Source organism: Salminus brasiliensis, chromosome 1 (assembly GCF_030463535.1).
Source record: "Salminus brasiliensis chromosome 1, fSalBra1.hap2, whole genome shotgun sequence".
In the NCBI taxonomy this organism is placed as follows: domain Eukaryota; kingdom Metazoa; phylum Chordata; class Actinopteri; order Characiformes; family Bryconidae; genus Salminus; species Salminus brasiliensis.
Genome location: NC_132878.1, coordinates 74283110 through 74301394, shown reverse-complemented (window position 1 = coordinate 74301394; position 18285 = coordinate 74283110). Strand labels below are relative to the sequence as shown.

At 39.0% G+C, this 18285-nt stretch overlaps 1 protein-coding gene across 1 annotated transcript in view; it reads right to left on the bottom strand.

Annotated features, from left to right (window-relative positions):
- c1h8orf34 (chromosome 1 C8orf34 homolog) overlaps nucleotides 1-18285 on the bottom strand; it is a 131055-nt gene that overhangs the window by 90325 nt on the left and 22445 nt on the right. The window contains exons 3-6 of the mRNA XM_072657527.1: nucleotides 16520-16651; nucleotides 10074-10196; nucleotides 8403-8431; nucleotides 6121-6287 (exon numbers count right to left, since the gene is read on the bottom strand). Coding sequence (XP_072513628.1) covers nucleotides 6121-6287; nucleotides 8403-8431; nucleotides 10074-10196; nucleotides 16520-16651 — 451 coding nt within the window. The remainder of the gene's footprint in view (nucleotides 1-6120; nucleotides 6288-8402; nucleotides 8432-10073; nucleotides 10197-16519; nucleotides 16652-18285) is intronic.

The following is an 18285-nucleotide window of genomic DNA, read 5'->3' as shown; positions in this document are numbered from 1 at the left end:
CAGTGGGCAGATGAGAAAAGATAAGCTGTGTCTCAGTTCAAGGGCTGCATCCTTGGAAGGGTGCGGTATAAGTAGGTGTAGCCTTCAAACACTGCATAGACCAGGAAGGCCGAACCGAAATGGGACAATCTGCTCTACAGCAGATTTCCTGTTTGCATCACTGCACTGCTGTTCCCTCCCTTACCAGTGCATCATGAAACCACGCTCCAGACATCTAGCAACCGAAAATAAATCTCGGGATATGTTGGCTGCCAAAGGATCCACCCGTTGGATCAATCCGTCATTGCCTTGGAAAAGAACACATTTCTCGGCCATATATGAATGAGCCATTAAAATGGGACAACCTAGTCGAGCCACTGTGACGCAGTCCTCAAATGCAGCCTTCAAAGGAGGAAACCCCCAACTGTACATTCAATAGAAGCCAACAGGCAGGTTGAAATTACTGTCTGTGAAGCACTCCCGGCGTACCACATGAACACACACTTAAACTACACACACATGTTCAGGGAACAGAGGTCCCTCAATGTAAAAATACTATGTGCAATATCCCCCCCACACACATGTGCAATTAAGAATCATTTGCAATCATCTGTAAATAATATTGTTTTTGCTTTTTTACTTCTTATTTATATTGTGTTTATAGTGCAAATTTATCTACATTTTTTTGTAACTGAGTGTCTTGCTATCCCTTTCTGCTGTGACAATGAGAATTTCCCCACTGTGGGACTAATAAAGGATTATCTTATCTTATCTTACTCTTAAAAAAGGTAATGGTGCTATATAGAATAATGACAACTCAATGAATCAACTTAATGCACATATGATTATGCATATATGCTTAAACTGTATGTATATATTACCAACTGAATATGGATCTATACCTGTTATTGTAAACTTGTGTGTGTGCTATATCAGAGCTGTATAGATTCTGAATATGTGCAGTACAGCAAGGGTGCTGTAAATGCAAGAAGCAATATGTCGAAACATCTACCTATACCGAAATGAAACGGATAAATAACGATCACCATGCTGAAGAGCCCAACCTCCCCAGTCACATTTCTCACTTTTTATTCAGGAACAGCTCTGTAACCCTTGCTTCTGCTTTATTTCTTTTGTTAAGGTTTTCCTTGTGATAGTATAGATTTCTTAGTATAGTATATTTTTTACACAGTAGTGTCCAGCTGGCACAAATGTGTATAGGATGTAGAGAGTAGAAAGTAGGGAAAAAATAAAAATCAAGATGAAAAGGATTTCCAGCACGTAATATGCAAATTAATCCCAATACAGTTTGAGATTATTACTTTTTGAGTAACCAGCCAATACCACTATTTCTGGGGATGTTACGTAATTATCTCCCCAATTTAATCATAGCAATTTTCACCCAATACTTTGTCATTAGAGTGAAGGAACACACATGAAGGAGAATACTAAATGCACTCCTGCACTGGCTAGCATCACACTGAGAGATGGGGGATAAGGAAGGCCATCTTATCTACTTCTGGCCATGGATGGCTGTGGCATCATCAGGGATTGAACTCATACTACCCCAGCACTGTTGATTGTACAATACAGATGCAGATGGAGATGGAGATTACGATGACAGATGCTGGAGTGTTCTTGTTTTAAGTAAATACCTCAAACTGTCAAATCATATGGAGAGAGCATCATATACTGTATCACATATTTACTGTATTCCTCACATTATTAGCAGCCAATGGCTCTTTATGTGTAAGCTGTGCTGGTGTATTTAGTAGTTAGAGATTTGAAATAATCTAAGCAATTATAGCATGGCTTTAATGGCCACAAGTGGCTAAAATCAAGGTCCAAGATTATGGCATACATGCCCAGCTTTACCAGTTGGTGGGATTCAGATTTACAATATATGTAAAGATTTACATGTATTGGACTTTAATTTAATCACACATCAGCAATTTCTTACTGCAAACTGTTTTTGTGTTGGATCTTTTAAAACTGTTTTTTTAAGAATATCTGCACCACATTAATAATATTGGATAAGATATCCCATGGTGACAACAAGAGCTCTGAGCCACTTTTTTCTGAAGCTTAATAAGGCTGAAGAACACTTGTTAAGGTATACGGGACATCTTCTCCATGCAGAACATTTAAATTCATTTATTTTCTTCACTTGTAAATCAGAGTGTGACATAAACAGATTTCATAATCTGTCATAAAAAGTTTTGATTCTGTGTTATTACAACCATTTCTATGTGGACTCTGATGTGTGTTTGGGGTCACTGTCTTGCTAAAAAAATCCCCCCACATCCTAGTTTCAGCATTCAGCATTCAAGTTTTTTAGGTTAAATCTCTTGGTATTTAGTGGAATGCGTTATGTTCAGGCACTGCATTCTGTGGCTTGATCTTAGACAAATTTCTTTCATTTAACAGCTAATGAAGGTGGTATCTGATCGTGAATTATGACATTTGAAAAAATAAATGAAGTAATTTAAGTAATTAGGTACCAAGTAAGTAATTAACAACCAATTCATTGTAACTGACTCCTAATCTGTACAGCATCTCTAGGATCTTTTCTCATTGGAATTGATAGGTCTTTGGTTTTACCAATGTTTTTGGATGATAAAGGGACCATCTTATATGAGTGTAACCCCAAGGAAACAGGAAATTGTCATAGATAACAATGGAGCACCTGGAGATTAGGAACAATAACAAAGTTTTCTCTCTTCACTTCTCTTTACTCAATCATATAGAAAGTTAAGAGCGATTTTGAATTTTAGAGATACCCAGTCTTTTTGGTGCAAACAGCTCTGGGGTTGGCTGCATGTGATTTATGTGATTTGCACAGCTCCTCTTCACAGTTATTGGAGTCATTCTATTTATCCGGCTAAAAAAAGAAGACACAAAGGAGTAAGTTTGGGTAAAGGGAACACAGCGGAACGTGTTCTGTTCTGTAGTGTCTTACAGGCCTGTGTGAACATTCCCTCACGGAATTTCATCATCCTTGTAATCCGTCACTGGTATACACCTCTACCTTCTTCTAATTTCCCAGCAGCCCCTGTGCATTCTCCCTCAGGTGTCCTCAGGCGTCTTTCATCTCCACTCAAAGACTGACAGCCAAGAAGAACCTCGCTGGGAGGCCATTAGTCCAGTTCACATTCATCCGATGAGACAAGACAATGGAACTTTAAAATGCAGACAGTAGTTTTAAAAGGTGCTGTCACTAACTGGCTACATCTACATCTATACTGTTACTCATATGAATCATATTAATCTGTATTAATGAGGAAATGAATGGTACAGCTACTTTTTACTTTCTGTTTAAGCTCATTCTGTCATGTTGATTCAGCATCTTTACTGCTTAGTGATTGGCCACATCATCAACACCTAAAACGTAAACATTCTCCCAGCTGCAATAAGGTTTCAAAACTCTCTGAGAAGCACATACTATCAGAATCTGTTTCCACAGTAAGATTCCACAGCTTTTGTACAAACGCACTGGTGAATTTGTTGCATTAGGTGTTCCTACTATTTACTGAATTTAATCTTGCGCATTGTATATCTACTGAGTTTGTGTTTTCACACAGCTGCATTACATCTTACATCAGTTAATCTAGATTAAGGGGTGTTTTCACACTTTTTTTAATGTTTTGTCCCAAAATCTGAGGGCCAAATCTGAGCTTGTTTGGGGGAGGGGCTCACACAGAAGAATTCCATACAAACTGTGGATCGTTTGCACAATTTCAAACATTACTTTTCTGCTCGCATTTTTGCGAAATGGTAGAACCTAGATTCATCCTTTAACTGCTTCTCCTGCAAACCTGCAAACAATGAGCCGTTCTCATAGAGAAGGTTTTTAGCCATGCAGGCAATAAGTTGCGGCAGTCTCGTGACAATATGAGCCAAGCACCCCACTCACAGCCACAGCCATGAAGCAAACCCCAGATCACAGATTTCAGATTTTCAGGAAAACCAATGAGAAACTAGTGAGAAGAGTTCAAATTAAAAAATTCAGTCACTTCATAGCTAAGCTGGTTTTGAGCTATAATATCACTGACTTACAGAGTCACTATTCCACATAATACTTCTATATTGATTTAGACTACTAACTGGGTTTTTACACATCTAAAATAATCATAATAAGACAATCCAGATAAAACTTAAACTTAACTTAGAACTTAAAACTTTCATCTGAAAAGTGAGTGAGAGTGAGTGAGAGAGAGAGAGAGAGAGAGAGAGAGAGAGAGAGAGAGAGAGAGAAAATTCAAGGCTTCACTCTTGCTTCACATCTGAAACAACAATCCAGAGGCATTTGTTTTCTTCCTTCTGCTTTGAGAATACAACTATGACCGAGAAACTCTTACTAAGAAAAGCAAACAGACAAATCAAGTTACTGAAGCTGCTGCTGTTCCAGGACTGATCACCCCATCATGGTCTAGACCTCAACATCATTAAATGTATTTGGCAAGATTTCGGCTTGTAAGACTGAATTTTGGAGGTGTGGAAAATTCTCCTGCAGATTTTTGGTGGAAACACTAAAAGTGAGTCTTCTGAAAAGACTGGAAGCTGTAATAAATGGTAATAGGTGATTTACTGAACACTGAAACTCCTGATTTCAGACGTTAGATTTGGTTGTTGAGGCCCCTGTGTCATCTGTAAAATGTGTTTATTCCCCCGTTGCTAAAAAATGAAGAACTTCCACACAGTCCTGCTGACTTTTAGCCTCAATGATAAAACAATACCTGCAGGACATCTTCGTATTGGGATAATCTGATGCTACGTCTGCTACTCTGGACGTGTGCTGAACACCTAACTAAAAGAATTATAGCAGGCTGGAGCTTCTCCTCTGGCTAATGAACACGTAAAGCCAGGCCTGTGGTGATGTGTGTACTGGGACGTCCGCAATATGAACCCCTCAGGCTATGAAATTCCTCTGTAATCAAGCGAGCAAATAAGCTAATTGAATGGAGACACTGCTGTTTGCCTGGCATATGATTTATGATTTAATATCTGATCCACTTTAATTAGCTGCATTCTCAGCAGACAGCGCTTAGTGCTTACAAAATCACCTAAACAACATCTGGAGGAGGTCACAGGGGGTTACCATGCTTTTCTTAAAACTGTAAATGTTATTCAGGTACCATTATAAAGGTGGGATTCCCTTTAAAAAGCTTGTGTGATTTGTTCAGTGCTTCCACTGACTGGCCACTTTATTAGAAATCCCATATACTGTCCTTCCACTCACTGGTCACTTAATTAGAAACCCCATATATTGTCCTTCTACTCACTGGCCACTTAAGTAGAAACCCCATACACTGTACTTCCACTCACTGGTCACTTTATTAGAAACCCCATACACTGTACTTCCACTCACTGGTCACTTTATTAGAAACCCCATACACTGTCCTTTCACTCACTGGTCACTTTATTAGAAACCCCATACACTGTCCTTTCACTCACTGGTCACTTTATTAGAAACCCTATACACTGTCCTTCACTTACTGGTCACTTTATTAGAAACCCCATACACTGTACTTCCACTCACTGGTCACTTTATTAGAAACCCCATACACTGTACTTCCACTCACTGGTCACTTTATTAGAAACCCCATACACTGTCCTTTCACTCACTGGTCACTTTATTAGAAACCCCATACACTGTCCTTTCACTCACTGGTCACTTTATTAGAAACCCTATACACTGTCCTTCACTTACTGGTCACTTTATTAGAAACCCTATACACTGTCCTTCACTCACTGGTCACTTTATTAGAAACCCCATACACTGTACTTCCACTCACTGGTCACTTTATTAGAAACCCCATACACTGTCCTTTCACTCACTGGTCACTTTATTAGAAACCCTATACACTGTCCTTCACTTACTGGTCACTTTATTAGAAGCCCCATATATTGTCCTTCTACTCACTGGTAATTTTATTTGAAACCCCTAGCATTAACTCAGTTTATGAGCTCCACCTGTCACATAGGCAAATTGATTTAAGAATCACTACTGGTTCCCCGATATGACGCATGTTACATTTATTTTAAAGAACACAATGAAGATCAGGGGCCTATTTAAGTCATATAGTACAGAGAGGCTTTTTAAAAACGCATTTATACATAACATAACATCGCCACACTCACCTTCCAGCAGGGCTGTTCTCTCTGCTGCTCCAGCATCCCTCGGTTTTGGTGCGAGGGACTGGGGGCTGTAGCATCTCTGCCGCCAAAGGGTCTGAATCAACCTCATCGCGCCCAACCCACTCCCCCACCACACGAGGTCTCAGCACAGAGTTATAGACTCGTGGGTCCTGACAGAGCACCACCCACAGGCCACAGGATCAAAAAGAGAGATAGACAGAGTCAGAATGCAGATATGATAAAGGAAGCAAGAACTGTACTTCAGTGTATGAGAGTCTTTTTTGAGAAAGTCGTATTTAAAGCTATTTCTATGGGCAGAAAGCGTTTATTTAAGGGACATCTAACTGCAACCCAAAAAACAGTCATGTAAAGAGTGGAAATTAGCTAGCTAGCTACTGAACAATCTAAATGTTTGTGAGTTATCTAACATTACTGTACGGTTAAATTCTCTATTCTGATTAATGGATGAGTTGAAATCAAATGTGTTTAATCAAAGACATCTGTTCAATCTGCTCTGGATACTAGCTCTCCAGGACTAGGGGTGAGCTGCCCTGCTGTAGCTACTAACTGAAGATCAATGTTGTTGTGTGTTAGCTAGCTGACTAACTAATGTGATGTAAAGTAAAAAAAAAGGTAAAGGTGCACTTATTTGTCACTGTACAGCGAAATGTGTCCTCTGCATTGACCTGTGCTAGTGAACACACACACACACCCAGAGCGGTGGTCAGCCAGCCTTGCTCAAGGGCCCAATAGTGGCAACTTGCCAAGCCCGCATATCAAACCCACAACCCTATCATCAATAGCTCGCAGCTCTAACCGCTGAGCCACCACTAAAGGAGCTAATCTTAACCCCTTTGAATGAGCAGAAATCATCACAACCTCCTCAGCCATTTTGAGACTTTGTACTTGGCTAGCCTGCAAAACTGAAGCTAGATATGACTGATTTCTTTGCTCTGAAAAACAGTTCAATCATAGTGAACAGTAAACCGTATCCATTTCCAACCCTGTTCTCAATGCAAGCCCATTGTTTTTAGTTAGTTTCCCAGAAGTGGGGCTAAAGCAGGATTTCTTTCTTAGCACACAAACTATGTGTAAAGTTTGATTTAACCCAAGATTACCTGTCTTATGGCGGTGAACTACTTTTTCTTAGACTACGTTGCCATGACTTTTGCTGCCTGCTCTGGGGTAGGATATTACCAATTGGCAAAGGAGTACCCTTCAGTCATTTTTAGGTCACAACAGAACAACTACTTTACCACCCTTCATGACGTTTGGGCAGAGCAACCTTAAAAAGGACACACAGTGTCACTGATGCAGCGTACTAATTGCACCCCCTTGAGGGGAATCCTCAGCATGCTAAATGTGAGTGAGGGAGGGAGTTATAAGTCAGGTTAATGAGGTAGTGTGTTCCTAGAAATATTGAGGAAGGGACAAGATATCATTCAGAAATTTAAAAATGACAGTCTTATTGTACGAAATTCTGCTTAGTTTCTAATATAGTAATATTTATAAGTGTTTATTCAATGCATGTTCCTCAGACCTTTGCACAGTACTGTATGAAACACAAGCAAGACACCTTGCTTTAAAATACAGAGTCAAATTCAGAGACTCAGGCCCCATTCAAGATCTAAAATCGCGACATCCCAACATTGATTTACTGTTACTGTCTCACATTTCACTGTCTGTGCCGCTAGCCTGCTCTAAGCACACTTTGATATCTCCTCAAAAGGCATGTGGAGGTTTCAGTATTTGCATCATGCCTTCGATCATGTCTATCAATGACTACACCATGCACTTATTCGAGATAAACACAGAGCAGGCTAACAGTTGCTGAAATGAACTGAATGACAATTCATTTGCTTCAAAGACTCACATTCTTTAGTATTTGCCCGAGAGGCCACACTGCAGACTGGGCACACAGCCCAATTGGCTCGGAGCTATCGTACAGCAGTCTCTGCTGCATTCACAGACGCACACAGGCTGATGCTGATTTCAAACCCTAATCCGCACTACACCCAGACATGCTGCGCTCATAAAGATTCCAAGCATGGCTCCCCAAAGCCAGCGTAACACAAAGCTCAGCGTAAGATGGTAATGCGACTATGACTTTGAGCCCTTGCTCTTTCTCCAAATGCCTACAACTCATTTCAGAAACAGGGCCTTGGGTTATGATGCCTTGGAGAATAAAGAAGCATGATGATGGGATTAGCTGCGATTTAACAGATGTGTTCAATAAATATCTGCATTTTTTTTGGGCACGGTTGAAGAATTTAGCCTCGACTTACCTGGTCGAGGTCGTCAGATAAGGCGATACCTGTAATGGAAATGGATTTTTTTCAGTGCATATACATATATAGTCCAAAGTGAGGATACACCCACTTCAGTTTATGCTTTTTGTGATTTTATAATTCCCATTTTTTAAATGTTTAATGCTCAAATGCTTTAAAACACATGTAAATAGTACAGCTAGTGTATGTGTGTATATATATATATATATATATATACATATATATATATATATATATATATATATATATATATACATACACTAGCAGTACTATTTACATGTGTAAAGTGTTGTTACACCCCTGCTGAACACTAGTCCATTAATAAATATATATATATATATATATATATATATATATATATATATATTAATGGACTAGTGTTCAGCAGGGGTGTAACAACACTTCAAACATTCTAATGCCTGATGAGAAAATGTGACCATGTATTATGAAGAACAATAGCATTGCATTAACCGATATCTAATATCATCAGTAGATCACAGGTTCAATCACTACGGTGCCACAGTTATCCATGACCAGGAGTCCTAGAGTAAACAAATGGCCTGCCTCTCTCTGGGTAAGTGGGGTATCCCTCACACTCCTCCCATCACTCAGTGTAATGCTACACTCAGTGTGATGCTAGGCCCTGCAGGCATCTGTTAACTGATGAAACTAATAGATTGGCTGGCTTCACCTGTCTTTGAGAAAGCACACATTAGCCTTCACCGAGCACTGGGGGTATTACGTGATAGAGGAGATGTGTCTATTGAGTGAGAATTGGAAAGGACTAAATTAGGGAGGTTAAAATAAAAACAAAGAAAACAACAGTCAGCACTAATCAAGACCCCACTACAGCACAGTCATGTAATGCACCACATTCCTCCCACCTCCTAGATCTAGTCTCACTAGTAGATTATGCAGCACCTGGATACAATTATTGATTTTTCCTTATGAATGTGTTGTTACTATAAGAATATCACATTCTTCCAAGTATCCACTGCATTTACCTTAAAGTAGATTTTTCTTCTCTCTAATAGAAAAAAGTTACCTTAAAATTAAGGCGGTACATACTAGGAAGATTCTAAAATTAAAACATTTTTTTGATTTGTTTAAAACTTTGGTCACTGCATAATCCAATGGGATTTTAGTTCTTTAGGCGAGCCGCCAACCGCACACCGCGCAGCTTGATTTAGACCTGCCATCGCGCTTGGCCTGGGAGGGCTTGCTGAAGCAGTGGAACGCCTTACATTCAGAATAATGTTATTTTATCTTGTATTCTGTCTATTGTTGATGTAAAAGTTAGCATAGCTGCCATCTGGCATGCGCTATGGGTTTGTGCACTGCTGTGTGTCCATGTGTGCACAACAAGCGGGGGTGTACGCACGTTGGGCATGCGCCTGTTTATTCACTACCAAGATAGCAATGAACGTCTGACTGTTGACATCTGCATAGGCTGTTTTCAGTCAGTGACGCACCTGTGTTGCTATCTCCCTTGCCAAGACAGCAATACACCAGCTGAACTGATACACCAGAAATTTAGCTGAACTGATACACCAGAACTTTAGCTGGTAATGTAAATGAAGACTAAGGTTTGTGCGACAGCAGCATCAAGTTCCACTCAGCTAAAAAAGTGAAAACCATTATATGAACACTGTGTTTTGGATCACTAACTTCGGGACAGGTTCTCCAGTGCCTTGCCCAGCTTCTTGCTCTCCTGCAGGATGTGGTTGAGCTCGTCAAAGTCTCGGCTCTCAGACCTCCAGTCCCAGGAGGGGCGCTCTATTGAACGAGGCACTGCAGAGAAATCAGATAAACACAGTTACTTCTAACACATCAACGCCTCCACTGCACAACTGACTGACAGGTCTAAATGCCTTTAGAGACTTTTTAGAATGTTTAGACTCATTTTACATACCCAGCATTGCTACCCAGTATAGCCATCTGTAAATTCAATAGGTGTAAGGTTTTCTTTTGTGCAATGCTAGCTATTCAGTCTATGACAAAAGGCTGACTAAAAGAAATGAAGTAGGGCCCAAGTGGGACAGGGGATGAGAGAAAACTAGTAGTGCTCTGAGAGCTAAAAGCAAAAACAACAGCAATCCACAGCAGTGGAAGACTTTTCAGGTCTTACATGTCAACTGCAATGCTTTCTATTCACGGTCAAAACAAATCAGGTTTCCTCTCTGATGTCCAAGAACATAGTCTGGGTTTAGGGGCACAGAGATGAATAAGCATTGCTGTGACAAGTCACAAATGTCTCAATTTAGCGGATTACCTGGCCACTTCTTGTCTCATTCCACACTAGTACATGGCCATCCAGGTGATTTGGAAGGATAAACTCAAAAAATTGTGAATTCAGTGTAGGCCTAGATCATCAAAAAAGAGGAAAACATCCCTCTGTATGATAAAGCTAATTTCTGCTAGACATTTCAAAGCATGACGTGTATTTAATTTGAATTTAATTTTATCCCAGACCACTGTCCATTGGCCACACCACCATACCCCCTTCCAGGGGCCAGATCTTCTTATATGCACATTTATATACAGCTACACGTACCTTCTTACATACATACATATATATATATACACATACTGTACATATACTTACACAAATGCAAAGACATACATACACATCTTTCCTTTTTTCTTTCTGTTATACCCTTCGTAACCCATAGCAGTATGGATATCATATCAAGTAGTTGTGCAGCTTCACCCCTTTAGATCCCCAAAGCTTTCCTCCCACCATCCACGTTAACAAAATTAGCACCCGAAGTGAACTCAAACTACATAAACAGCCTTAGATTAACAGTCATAGACAAGACAGACAGACCTAGAACAGACATATACATACACTGACATGAGAGGACAGACAGAGCTGATATAGACAAACACTAAAACGTCAAACGTAGTGAGGACAGATGTAGCTAGCTCTTAATATAATGATTTTTTAGCAATCTTGTAACAGACATGACCTTTTTACTGTGTGTGTTGCAGTTTTACATTGTCTCTTTCAGTGAAGAGTCCTGTCACTGACTGAATCCTGATTAGGCTGCTGCTCGCATTCACAATCAATGATGTGTATAGTGCTTCCAGGAGTTCAGTATATGGGAATTAGTTGATTCCGCTATGACTTCCTAAATGTGTTGATGTTTATTTTAATAGGTCAGTCCTTCATTTCTAAAAGTGAATACCCAATCAATGGGCTTAGCTGTATATACCTAGATAACACTGACTAATTTTACATGTATTATTTCAAATTTAAAGAAGGAAATTATTATATAAAATAAACATGTATTTTGATTCAATCATTCAATTTTAGTGCTTAGTGTAGTCCTCTCTCCTCTACTATGTTTTTTTTTTTTACACATGACCTTAGTGACAGCCCATTAAAATCAACATGTTATATGATATTCATTTTGCTTAATACTTAGAACTTGTATTGTAGCAGATTGCAATGCTGTTCAGTTATGAATCACTAACGTGACACTGCAACGCTGTTCGCTCCTCTTGTCACATTTGGGGGTGCGTTTTATAAATTTGGCTCAGCGTGTGGTTGAAAGACCTGCAGTGGCTGGCAAATGGCCAACCCTGACGAATATTAGAAGCAAATTGGGAAAAAAGAGAGATTTTATGAGAGAACAGTAAATATCAACCCCATGTGGTTCAAGGAACAACTAGGCGCACTTAAAAATCCTCAACATCCACTCTCTGTATGTGACCTACATGACTAAAAACTCTTACTCACTTACTCATCACCAAGCATGTATTCAGCATGTTCCTCCTGCCTCACTGAGCAGCTTCGAGGGAAGTCCTTGTGTCTCTCTTATTTCGGAGTTTGATGCGACTTGGCTCAGGGTGCCTGTGATTCAGCGTAATTAAGCAGTGGAAGCGGTCCAGCTTTAATGGTCATCACTCATGCACTCTGCTGGGAGAGTGCCCACTTTACCTTCCCTGCCTTTACTTTTGGCCCACATGCGTGTCCGAGGGGAATATAAACTTTAACGCAGGACATCTGTCACAAGCAATATCTCAGTGAGTGAACATTTCAGGTGGAAATGCATAACGGACAGATTTTGAATAATTTAAAAAGTGCAGAAAAGGATGTCAAGCGAAAATGCACTTGCTAATGCTTTAATTGGTAGACACAAGTTTTCAGGTTCAGATTTTGCTAGTTTTACAAACTTTCCTGGCTTGTCTTGACTAGGGCTTTCAAGAACAATGCTCCTAACACATTCGGCCAGCCTATGCAATTTGCTCTGAATGTCACATTTCAACACAGCAACAACAGCAGGCAGGAACTAAGCTGCCAGGAACACCACAGATAGCATTTCTCATTGCCTTTCCCACTTATACTGCTTTGGATTTCACACAGAAAAAGGACATTGGGGGCAGTTTCACAGCTGCATGTCAAAACACCAGGCCCACCAGTCATCTTATGGAAGGCCTTCATCAATTAACCTCACTGTGTAAGCTATGTAGCTAAAGCCTGCATGCTATTATACATGCTTGCTCACTCAAACTGATTAATAATGAATCATACAAGAAGATCTATGGTGCTCTGACACCAGTTTCTGGTATAGCGGACGCAGTGAGGATTTTAAAAAAAGCTGGGAGTTTAGTTCTAAAAGAAAATCCATAATTTACCTGGTTTGACATTAGCTTGACGCTAATGCTGTCAGTACAGCATGAGGAGAATTGATTTCTTCACTAATTTACATGCACGAGAGGCAGCGACTGCTTAGGTTGCAAAGCTCTTTGGTCCTCTGGTGATATCTGCAGCACCATGGTCTACTAACAATTTAGAAACATCTCAAGACCAAAATGAAAAGCTCTTAATTTTCAATTTAGTATAACATTTAAATCTATAAAACACAACACAAGACTTTAGAACAACACATTATAGAAATGTGTTTTCATGCTACCACCACACAGTGTAACACTTTTGCAGAAAGAATAACTTAACAGACTGCGGATTCTCTTATCTCGATCACGCAGTTTCAGAATCAGTGCTTAAAGAAACCTAGAACCAGAACACATCTACCCTACCCTATCTTGCTTTTTAGGTCATTCTTGGTAGAAAAAAAAATTGGCAGTTTTTGCTGTAGCTTTAATAAATCGTGTTGTTATAGGCATCATAAATAGCCCCTTAAAAACATTAAAATATTTATAACTTTGAAATAATGTTAATTAATATGAACATAGAAAAGCTAAACCTTCCCAGTTGAAGCCTCTTTCTTATTTTATTTATTTTCAATTTACCATATTTTATTCACTTGCTGGTTTGCTTCTTTCTGTCTTTATTTTTTATGTAACCACAAGGTTGAAATAATTGATTTAATAATTATTTAATTAGGTAAGAGATTCTGTGCATGCCGAAATGCAGCTTAACTGTACAGCAGTTTTAACTGAAAGTTCTGAAGCCAGGTTGACATGGACTACAAATAAAACACACAATGAAAACAATGATTAGAATACAAGATCAAAATATCTTAATAGAAATATCACTACTTTGCATTGTAAAGCCTTGGGCAGTGCATTTTCTGACATTCAAATTAATTCTAGGGTGGGCACGTCATTGAATAAAAAAAGCCTAGAGGGAATATGTCATTGCTGCTGTCTAATATGCTAGCCAGAAGCTACTACACAAGTCACAGCTGTGTGTAATATACTAGACATAAGTCACAAACTATTATGCTACTCAAAAGCTAATACACAAGTCACTCACTAATATGCTCTGCAAATCTTCATCTATATGTCCAAATGTTTGTGGACACCTCTTCTAAATAAATGCATCCGGTTACTTTAGGTTGCAGCCATTGTTGCCAGCATTGTTGTCCAGCATTGAGCTGTAGAGCAGAGGAACTGTATTCTATATTGGTGCTGCATCCAATACTTTTGGGATGAGTCAGGGAGTTGAGGATGAGGTGGGGTGTTGAGGAAGAGGTGGGGTGTTGATTATCCAACATCCCGACCTCACTAATGCTCTTATTGCTGAATGTAATCAAATCCTCACAGCAATGCTCAAAAATCTAAAATCTATTTACAAACTATACAAACTGCTACACAGTCACAAACTACCACCAAGAAAATGCAAGAAGAACGCCAGAGACGGTTTTATTAACTATATTGAACAACCTGACTGTAAATAGCTGAATTGCTGCCTCTAACCTTATGGACATTACCAACTACCTTGTTTCTTGTAAAAGTGCAGTCCTAACAGCAAAGATATGCTGGATGTAATATCTGTAGCATAGCAGCCTTCACTTTTTCCTCCAATTAAGGCAAAGTATTAAAAATTTACAGCCTAAATTATAACAAATGTACGCTGCAATGATGATATAGTCTTAAAATGCTATTCTAAAGTAAACCAGAAACACTGTTTAACTCAAATAAATAAATGAATAAACAAGAACACGTCATCGTTGCGAAACAAACCAATTTCTGACATTATACTAAAGTCTACATGGCTAATCCAAAACAACACAGACATAATGGTAGCGTTAGTTACCTGAAAAATGGAAATCCAGCCCAACACACAACAGGATAGTATAATTTCATCAGTAAAGGAAGAAAACAAAAAGTAAATAATAATAAATGACTCCAATCTTGCAGGCAGAACACCTCCAAAATGGTGCTTAACACAAAATGTACAAACTGCTTTTACGTCATCCCTCAAAGACTGATGCACAAGTCTCAATCTAATTTGCTAGCTTCTTGCTTTCAAGCTTAGTAATAGCTCCTATATTCATTTGTGAGGTAAAGCGAAGCTGGCCAAGCTTTTCAGCACAAGCATGGTCTGGCTTTGCTGATCTTTTATTACAGTTCATGTGGTGTAAGATTTTTAACAGGCAGTACTGCGGTATATGCTGCAGTCTATTTGGCTGATCCAGATGTCTTGAGCAATATGATGTCATAACATGTAATGCTACACCCATTCTACTTCCACTTCTCTGGAAGCCCATCATGCTAGTGACTGACAATTTTAACTGAGCTCACCTAACTTGAAAAATGGAAAAGAAAACTGGCACAGTCAGCCAATTACTGTGGTGGGAAACTGATATATTGGGTGGGGGAAGAGTGGGAAGGGGGCCGTAATGAGATATAGAAGCAGAAAAAGATCCTTACGTCTAACTGAAAGCCACCTACACAGAAGAATCTACCACAGATATAGACAGAAAGCTGCCCACAATGTCGAATGAGACAGATCCTCTGCACCTCACTGCCATCCCCTCTAAAAGTAGGCAACGTCCTCCTCCTAGTCTGAAATAGAAGCTACTGGCAGAGTGACAGAGCATGATATTAAATTATTTACGTCTTTCTCTCTGGCCCAATGTGACATATTTCACTGCAGCTATGCATCATTCAGCGCTCACCAGAACAGATACATCTGCAGGCTGTTTCCAGGTAGAAGTTTCATGCTCTTTTATGCTGATGTAGGAGAAGCTTTCTTTGTTCTAACCTTAATGTTAGACTCAACATGACAGGAGAAACCACGTCAGCTGATTTCAGATCAGTTTCAAAGAAACAGTACATGCCTAATGGTCCAGAGTTACTCATGAGATGTGTTAATACTGAGCTTTCGCTTACAGAAATGTCTAATACTGTCTTATGCAAAAGTTTGGGCACCCCTGGTTAAATTATGCCTGTTTTTGATTTCTGAAGTGTAAATAACTTCTCTGTTTATTACAGAGACACACTTCTGCACATTCTAACTGCAGCATTACTGTTCAGTAGGATAGCTGAAAACATTGCAACAGCAAAACAACACAGACACAGTGTGCAAAAATAATGGCACACTAAGTTACTTAGTACTTGTTTTTTTTGTTCAATTTGTTAATAATATCTGTTCTCTGAAATGTGCAATACTTTTTTATGTTCTTTTGTTCAGAGGATTTATTCACTTTTATTTTTACATAGAAAATCCACAAAATGTGTTAGTTGACAAGTAGTGCTCAAGCACATTTTTTCATGTGTTTAAAAATTATTTGATTAATGATTTTTTTCCACATGCCAAGATGATTTTTCTTTTTTTTTTACTTAAAAAAAGCACATGTGATTATTCACATATTAAATGTATGTGTTTGTCCTGTAAGGGTTTATATGAAGATGTTACTCACATGATTTAGACTCAGGTGAGGGTGGGGATATATTGGACACCGCCAGGTCACTCTTTGATTTCTTGGGTTTTTTGGGGTGAATCTGCCAGGCTTTGTCATAACTCCTGAAATCCCGTCGATTGCTTTTGCTCTCTGAGAAAAAACAGCACAGACCAAACCTCTAAGACCAAGAGCAAACTAAAAGTAATATTACTAATAGAGTCACACAAGATTTAAAAAAGAATCAGATTTGGTGTGTTGTGTTTTTATGTGAGTGAAAGAAGTCATAGAGAAAAGAAAGCTGTAGTCTAGGTAGTTTTACTGCTCTCTTGTCAGTTTCTCAAAATCCATGTATATTTCTCTAGGTTCATTAGACAAATATTATTTAGTTTGTTTGTTTATCGACTTTTTCCATTTTTCTCCCAAATTGGTGCGACACTAGGAGGGTAAAGACTTAACATGTATACGGCATCGAAAGGCAGTCAACATGCTCAGTGGAAAGTACCGGGTCACCAGCTCCACCGCACCATGGCTTATGCGTGATGAGGGGAGAGAGCGCCATCTACCCACCCGGACAGAGCACAGCTAAATATGCTCTCTTGGACTCCAGTCGCTGATGGCATAACGGCATTGCTCAGGAATCAAACTCACGACCCCCAGCCATAGTGGTAGCATATTAGACCGCTAAGCCAATCAGAGCCCTAATCTTCATAGAAGTGAAATCCTTCTTAAACTCTATTTCTTATTATGCCCATCTTTGAGACTTTTTTCACTGTTTACTTTGTCACTGTTTCACTTCGGTCATCGGGCTGCATTCGGTTTTTACATAAAAAGGTGTAAATCCTTCTGGGGAACACTTACACTTAGTGTAAATAGAATCTATATATTTTGTTTTCTATTTAAGGCAATGATAAGGTACTACAGCACAACACCAACCTTTTATTAGTTAGAAAAGACCAACGTTAACATATGCTGTGACCACATTAACACTCAACTTTTAAGCAGTATTGTTTACCCTCACATTTTCAGCATTGTTAATGTTAATGTTTGTAACTTATTAACAAAGGCTGCTGTGTTTTGCATTTTGCAATACAGCTCAGTGTGTGGTATGTACGACTGTTAATAACTCATTAAAAAAGAGAACAGAAAATCTGAGTTGCCAAGAAACATCAAACTAAACAGCACAAAATGAAAAGGTCAACTCATCATTTCTGTCTAAAATACACCCTGACTGTGATTACACAGTAATAACCTACTGACAGATCTCTGCTGAAGCTGACAAGTAGAACAATGGCTGACAGTGAAAACAGTAAGAAAAGTAACCAGCTGCATCTGAGTTTTAGCAGTGTTTTGATATAGGCTCAGAGACAGGTAACTGATTTTACCCCTTTTAACCCCTTTTATTTGTGCTTTAACTGCTAATTAATCACTGGTAAGGTATTTGCCATATATAACCATATTTAAGTGGTAGCTTTCTTTTTTTCTTTTCTCATGCTTTCTTAAAACCCCTCAAAGCTTCTTTTGCAAATGCATTATTCTACATAAAAGATGTCTTTTAGGGCCTTTGGGTGATTACATGCTTCTTCGTCTGGTAAAGAGGGTTCTTTAAAGTGGAGAACAAAACAAAAAAGTAGACTCTTAAGAAGGTTTCAATGGTGTAAGAAGAACATTACTACACAATACGTATGACATATCAGTTTAATAATAAAGAGTTTTGAACTACGCTTAAGAAAAAAAACCAGAAGTCTCAGCTTCACTTCTAAAAACATTTCATTTCTGACAGTTAA